This window comes from Mesitornis unicolor, unplaced genomic scaffold, assembly GCF_000695765.1.
Source record: "Mesitornis unicolor isolate BGI_N332 unplaced genomic scaffold, ASM69576v1 scaffold19176, whole genome shotgun sequence".
NCBI lineage: Eukaryota > Metazoa > Chordata > Aves > Mesitornithiformes > Mesitornithidae > Mesitornis > Mesitornis unicolor.
In genome coordinates this window covers 6,485-14,396 of record NW_010190525.1, presented here as the reverse complement: position 1 = coordinate 14,396, position 7,912 = coordinate 6,485, and the positions used below count along the sequence as shown (strand labels likewise).

The 7,912-nt window shown below is 48.2% G+C and overlaps 1 protein-coding gene across 1 annotated transcript in view; it reads right to left on the bottom strand.

Moving 5' to 3' along the window:
* Nucleotides 1-2,183: 2,183 nt before the first annotated feature.
* The window catches only part of NFAM1 (NFAT activating protein with ITAM motif 1), a gene marked incomplete at its 5' end in the record, with an annotated part of 11,321 nt that continues 5,592 nt past the window's right edge, over nt 2,184-7,912 (bottom strand). Inside the window, 2 exons of the mRNA XM_010186435.1 lie at nt 2,184-2,243; nt 4,676-4,762. Of these exons, the coding sequence (XP_010184737.1) occupies nt 2,184-2,243; nt 4,676-4,762 (147 nt within the window). The remainder of the gene's footprint in view (nt 2,244-4,675; nt 4,763-7,912) is intronic.

Sequence of the window (7,912 nt, the reverse complement as noted above, 5' to 3'; positions counted from 1 at the left end):
AGCCTTTTCTATTCCAAATACCATTCTTCCTCTTATGTTTCATTTTCAATAGCTTCAGCTACTTAATATATAGAATTGTTCAGGCATAAATGTAAGAAATGGACAATTTAAAGAAAATAGCAGAAAGTAGTAGAAAGTAGCAGAAAGAAAAGACAAATCAATTCACTGCAAAGTGAGATCCTCACCAGGAAATTTTCAGTGGCACACAGTATTTTTAGTATTTATAACATTTAAAAAGCAAAACACAAAACTAAGTAGCATTATTTGGAAAGTTTTCACTTTTCATCTAATCCAGCAGTTTCTGCTGAATATTTTATTGCCATACTGCAGCATATTTATAATTCATCTCATCATTTCTTTGAATTTGTTAAGGAGGGGAGTTGTTATACCTGTACAATCCTCTCTAAATTCTTCTGTGAACGCAAAATTTTATGGTCATATTAGCAAACACTTAAATTGCTGACTTCAAAAATATTTATTTCTAATTGTCGCAATCACTTAACAAATGGAGAACGGGTCTAATAAGCCGTGCTGTCTATTCATTGCTCTTTCTGAAATAAATTCCTCGACACTGGGAAGAGAAAAAGAATTTTCCTGTGGTTAAAGAAAGTCCAAATTGCATGTTTGAAATCTCTTCTAATAAAAAGAGCAAAGCAATAAGCGGATTATCTCTTTAAACATAGTATAGGAAGGCTGGAGGCCCCGGAGACATTTTCCATAGCCTCTATCTCTGATGCATAGCAACATTATCTTCAACTAGAGAGGGTCCTATGACCCTGGAGCTCAATTTTAATTTGATCTTCTTCTTTAAAGAGGTTTCTCTGATTCGTCTCCAGTTATGCTGCATATTCTTATTTTGGGTTGGTTTTGTTGGGTTGTTATTTTGTTGTTGTTTTTTTAATCTGAGATAAAACAACCCCAGCTTTTTGATCCACTGGTTTGATCATGTTACATGGATATTTAATGTAACCTCTTCCCTATCAGAACTAGAATATGCATCAGCACAAATGGTAGGCAAGTTCCAGCTGACAGTAGAGAGAAGAGCCTGGAGAGAAAATTCACCTCTAGGGCCTCCCTCCTCTCTCCAGTCGTTCTAAGTTTCAGAACTGGTCTACATGGCTAAATAATGTGTGGGGGTAAAGAAGCCTTATAAACTTATTCCCTTGTTGGGAAATACTGGCCAGCTGAAAACAAAGGCAAACCTATTGGGGTTTTTTGGGACAGGCAGAGGTACCATGCCTGCTCCCACAGAGGCTCAAAATCCCAAGCAATAACAGTGCCCATTGCCAAGAAGAACAGGAAATTGGGGAGCTTGGCTTGATCTTCTCTGGGCTGGAACCTGGCTCCAGACGCACTTGGCTTACACAGCCCCAGCAAGGGAGTTTCCTCGGATTCCCACCTCCTTGTTCCTCTTCCTTGTTCCAGAAAGGGCACTGCCACTGAAACATGTTGCCAGGCAGGGATATTTTCTCCATTCCTTTTTTCTCCATCTTTATCTCTGGCCGCACATCCAGTCCGCACTGTATACTGCTGATATTGCTGAAGGGAAACCATTTACTCAGAGGCACTGATTTGAGTCGACTGAGTATGGTCACAGCAGGCATCTGTGACTACTTGATGGGATTAGCAGATTATGAGAATGCATGTTTCACCGTGGGGTTCCTGAGAAAGGAAAACTGGGCAGGTGGATGCTTGGATTTCAGTTAAACTACGCATGAAGGCCTGATGTCTGTGTCAGGAAAGCCATAGGCGTAGGATCAGATGGACTGCTGCAGGTCAGGATGGGAAGATCAAGCCAGCAAGCAGGGAGGTCTCTGGCTTGTCCTATCATTTACAGAGATTTAAGTAATTCAGCCAGGCCAGGTGAGAGGGACCTGCACAGATCTCATCTGCACCATTTCCGAGAGATGTGTGTGTGCTTGACAAAAGCAGCTTTTCTTTTGCATCAAACGGCTTTGCTGCAAAACTGCTTTGCTGCATCAGTGCAGACTGAACCCCAGTGGGGTTTGAACAGATGCATTCTATTGTTAATGAAGAGCAGTTTGGAAAGAGCCAGGGGTTCACAAGTCCCTCGTGGTTGTGCCCTGAAGTCGCTGTGGATCTCTGCAGAGAACTGGGGATGTAAGAGAGTAGTTCTGCCATACAGAAAGATGCCTGGTCCACACAGGGTCACATTTTCCCTGTTAGATATTCTCATACAAAGTATCAAAGGATTCTTCTAGACTTCCTTGCTTCTTAGGTGTCTGCAGAGTGATGAAAAGGAGAAAAAAGAAATGGAGGAAAATTATTCAAAAGAAAATGAATTAATTCTTAATAAGCAGACACTGACGTTTGTTCTGTCAGAAATGGCTATAAGTGATCTGCTGAAACGGGAGCCACTACAGTGAGAAATGTTGCTCCGCCACAGACGAACGTGATTAATCCAGCCCAAGGGATAAAGATGCCTCCTTTACTTGTCATTCTTCCCCCAAAAAGCTGTCAGACAGGGAGGGGAGGGAAAATTTGACTTGGTAAAAAAATAAATCACTTTGGATTCTGTGAAGGAGGAATTCCCTGACCTCCTCAATCCTGTTTCTTCAACAGTTGAGTCTATTCCTCACAACCGTTCCTTGTGTAGACAAGGCGCTGACAGACTGATATTTTAAGCGCTGTGTGGCACAGGCCTGCTGTAAGCAAGGTTACACAGCAAGCAGCTGAAATGCCACCGGGTGAATGAAGCCCTACCTACACTAGCATTTTCTCTGTTGCCACCACAAAAAGGGAACATTTTACAAAAGTGCTGAGTGCAGGCACCTCCAAAGCGTGCGGGATTAACCCCTCGCTACCCAAGCTGGCTGACAGTGCAGCGCAACAGCATGCAAATGCTCTTGTTTCAGGGGCTCTCTGCCCCCTTCCCTTTACAGCTCCCTCCTCTACATGCAGCATCCCGCACCAATGGCTGTCCTTAACCCTCCACATCAGTCAGCCACTGTTCATTCAGTGATGTCTGGCTTTGGGGTGAGAGCTCATCCTATTCCCTCTCTTTGTTTTCTTCTCTGTTTCTCCCATCTCTGCTTCAACCTTTACTCCACCCTGGCTGAGACTACCAGCACCAGATGTGCTTGCACACAAATGCTCCTTTGCTCTTGCCTTGTTGCTTTGCTCCTGTTCCGTTTTACAGATCTGCTGTCCCCCCAAAACAGCAGCTGAGTGGTGTCGGCCACACACAAGTGATTCAGCACAGCCCAGACAGCTCCACAGTAGGGAAAAAAAAACACATATACTGCACCTCATCATCCAGACTGTATTGTTTCAAAGTGGGCAGCTGATGAAGGTATGCAGAAGAATAAAAAGGACAGGGAAGAGGGATCAGGACCCACTGTTCTCCCTATCCAACTAGTTAAAAATGCAGCAAGAACACAAAACCAGGGATGTTGTCTTTTCCAGTGCATATGATGCACTGGGGTATAAGACAGCCTATATAAAACAACCCATCCATTCCTTCAATGATCAGATACCTGCCACTGCCTTTGCTGCCACCAACCACTATGGTGCCACAGCAGTAAGAGGCCAGTGGCCATGGGACTAGACCAAAAGATAGCTCTGAAACAGAGGGCACTGCTTGATTTTAGACCACCTTTTCCTAAAAGGTGGGAGTTGTGAAAGTGCCTCAGACACTGGAAAATATCATCCTTCATGAAACAGAGGGATGAAGCTGGCACCATGCTCCATACTGCATAGCCAACCTGGGGAACCCTCCCCAGCAGGACGTCAGTGGGAAGAAGCAAGACATTTTTCAGGAACATTATCCAATGTTAGAAGAATGAATATATTTTTAAAGCAGATAAGAGGTCTGGAGGGGAAAAGAACAACAAAGTTCTGAGGGCAGGAAGGAAAAGTTCCCTGGGGTGCCTGATGCAAGTTGTGTCCCTGTGAAACTGCGGATGCCTGCCACAGGCAGGGTAGAGGTCTGCATGCACCTCTGGGCTGCTTCATGTAGCCCCCACAACTGATCTGCGCCTGCACATTCTGAATTGCTGCTACTTTCACTATGAGTGGATTTAGTTCCTTGTCTCTAACTCATAACTCCCAGCCCAGCTAGAAGATCCAAGCCCAAAATGTACCCATGCTGCCTTTTCCTGAGCCCCAGCACTGACAGAGACTGTATCAGCCCAGCCTCTGTTCAGAACATCTTAGCTTCTGCTACCATGAATGACTCTCAGGTGCTTAATCTCGGTGAGAGCAAAGCTGTGTCCAGTCTGCCCCCAGTGCATAGATTCCTCTACCCAGGAGGACTTCTCAGCTGCCTAAATAATCTGGAAAGGGCAACACCAAGGGCCAGCGTCTGCCCACCTCTCCATAAGCATCCAACCCATTCAGCGCAAGCAGCGATGCCAAACTCCTCAATGCCTTTTGGGATGTGTCACACAGCAAAGCATCTACATGAAATCGAGACTGCCAGAACTGGTAGCACTGCAGGAGCAAGCGTTGTGCCGGAAGACGGAAGACGGGCAACACGTGCAGCCCAGCTGGGGAGTGGATGCCACGTCCCATTTCCCCCTTTTAGTGGGACTGGAAGTGGGGAAAGAGCAGACAGACTTACTGCCTGCTAGGGCCATGATGACTCTGTGCATTTTCTTTCTCCATATTCCCAGCATATAAGAGAACTCTCCCAGGACAAGGCCCCAGCCCCTACCTTCCCTGAAGGAGTCCTTCTGGGTGTCTGGTCGTTAGTGTTGTTCTCGAGGATAGAATAGACGTCAACTTGCTGCAAATCCAGGCACTGCACAGGGAAGAGAGAAGAGAGTAGGGGTCAAATAAATGACTTAGGTTTAAGACATCTAATTGCCCACTGTGTTGTTCCCCATCTTGTGTCTGACATTTTTTAGGAACCCTTGCCATCTTCAAAATTTTGAAGCTCCTGACCTGAACTTGGGCAGAAATAAAAACTTTTTCCCCTGAAATCTTTACAGTACAGCTGCATCCTCTTCCTGTTTCAAGCTCACAGAGACAGGCTTTGATGCTACCTACCCTGTGTAAGGCAGTGGAGAACAATGCCAATGCTCCTGCCTCCCTCTGTTCCAAATTGTCCCAGAATGCAGAATAAAGGTCCCTCTGCCACATGAAAGGATACTGTGCACCACAGGTAACCGGCAGTGCTCTGCCTCACCCAGGACTGCTGAGGTGCCTGCCACCCACAGGCTCTTGCCCATGGTTATTCTGGGCACACAAGGGTGAGAAGAGAGGTGAGGCTGAAGGTCCTGAAGCACAGAGGCTGTCAAAAATGGGGAACCCTACATTGGACACGATTTCTCTTTATTGTTTGGGGCTTCTTCCAAGCCAGAACGCTCCTTTCTTCTTAGAGTGAGCAAAGAATAACAATAAAAAAATCAATACACTCCCAGGCCTTCAAACACATCCATGGTCCCACACAGCTACGCAGAGAAACACACACACACACGGCCTACACGCGTATGCACCCGCTGGTCCCCCAGGTAATGGTGTCACAGGAGATGCGTGTCGGTCTGAGTGATGTTCCAGATCTGCCTGAAGGATCAAACATAACAATCAGGAGGACTTTTCCATGTGTGTTTCAAGGATGACAGCAGGTTGCCAAGGTGGCTGTTTCTCTGGCAACAGGAAGATGGGAGGAGCTCCGGCCGCAAAAGGGGCAGATGGTATTAGTGGAGAGACTGCGAAGGGAGCGAGGCGCCCTGCAACACAGCGAGGGGGACCAGCAAAACATGGGGGCTTGATTCTGGAGCTGCCAATCAACTGAACCAATATCATTTCATCGGGAGTTGCAAACGCTCAGCATCGTTTGAGATCATGGCCAGCAGGACGGTGGTTTGAACAGGACAGGATCATAGGGGAGCAGCATTTGGGAGCAGGGCTTGGAACAAGCAGGCAGTCAGACAGGAGGGGGCTGCAGTGAATGGAGCATCACGCGGCTCTCCCATTCCCACTCCTCCTCCAGGAACAGTCAAATTATTTCACCTGTCTGCTTCCCACTCTCAACAGCACGCTTGCTTACAGCAGACATTCCCAACTCTTCGCATGTGCACATGCGCACACTGAAAATCCCATTTCCCCATCCTCATTTTCAATTCTCTTTGTGAGGACCTTATCCCGTGTGCTGTGCTCCCAGCAGCCCGGCTCCGTGTCCCCTTGTCTCCCTCTTTCACTGCTCTAGTCTAAAGCCACCCGCAAGCAAGAGGGCTCCTTTTGGTGTTTCACCTCAAAAAAAAATTCCCTCCCTCCACAAGCCCTCTTCCCATGGAGGCTGTTGACAACGCCAGTTGGAAGGCCAGTGTCTCCAACTGCCATTTGCAAATTAATTACTTTCATTTGGTCACTGACCACCTGCTACTGTCACAGCAGAGGCACTCAGGCCCTTCTCTTCACTGCTGGCCGGTGCCTTCCCATCCCTTGTCTCCCTTGTCTTGCACTGGGAAAAGCTTCTGTGCTCTGGAACCCGCCTGCGTTGCAGGAGCTCTGTTTGCTGCTCAAAAAAGCTTGTTTGAAATGGAAAGCGGATGAAGCGAGTCCTTCCGAATGTTATTTCCACACTGCTCGTTAACTAGGAAGCTAAGCTGGAAGATGGAGGAAAATACAGGTTTACGTCTGCAGTGAGGTAGAGCTGCTCTGGGGCTGCAGGAGTTCACCCCCCTGGCAGTGTAAGTGAGAACAAAAAGGGTGCCCAGCTGCCCCCTTATTACCAGGGCTTTTTGCTGCCTGCTGCTTTTCACTGCATATGCTCACCCCCAGGGACCATGAGGTAAACGGTGGCACCCGGAAGAGCCGGTGGGGAAGGCATCTGCTCCTAGGGATGTTCAGGAGGATGGTTTTGCAGAAGGTGTGCTAGGACCCTTCCTGCACCAGGGGTGAGCCTTGTGTAGGACAAAACAGAGCATTTAATGAGCTGCACCAGCCGATTCCAGCCCTTACTTCAATGTCCAGTGCTACCTCCTGCTGCTCCTGCTCCCAGCTCCAGGCCTGCAAGGGCACTGGTTCCCCAACCAGACTTCCTGCTTTCCCCCACAGAGAGCACATCTGGCACATGCTGGCCTCCTGACCCATCACCTAATCCCTCACCTCCTTCTTTATCTCATCACTTGGAGTCACTTCTCCCTCGTCCTTCCCTTTCCCTCACTTTAGCTTACCTCACTGACCACAGACCTCTGCCCTCCCCATGAGTTAAGCACTAAGTGTTCAACACCAGATGTAATACCAATGGGTTTTCAAACGCAGTTTGCAGGGCTGGGTTTACACAGTGCAGAGTCCCAATAAAATTTAGCTGCAGGGCACCAGAGTCATCTTTCAAAGGAAATAAGGTCTGTCGACTTTCCACTCCTCTCACCTGCCCTGAGGGCCCAACTAAGGCAGGGTACCCATTCCAGGGCTCTCACCTTCTCTCCCCCATTAACTTCCCCATTACACCTCACATCCCTGTGTTTCCCCCTCTTCACCTCGCAGCCCTGCTCTCACCACGCGTGGTGTCTGCGGCGGGAGTTGCTGCTTCATGCCTGAATGAGTCACCCCCCACAGCAGCTGCTCCCCAGTAAAGTAACCTGCAGTGGGCGGACTGGTGTCCCCCAGCACACAGGATATGGTCTGAGGCTGCTCGCAGCTCTGCCAAAAAGGTTTGAGCCACCTGCCCTGCACACCAGGCTGGCTAAGAGTCCCACACAGCTGGCCTGTGGCTAATGGGCTATGGGGAAGGCTGGCTGGGCCAGGTCCATAGGGCTCCTGAAACTGCCTGTGCCTAAGGCTGGCTCTGCTGGCTTGCTGCATTAGCCTTTGTGGGGCCTCCTGAACAGAACAACATGATGAAACATGTAATTAAGATGGAGCTAAGGATGCATGACGAGGCCGACTGAGCGAGAAATGGATTTGATTTTTTTTTGTCTCCTTGCAGAAATCATCCACTTCA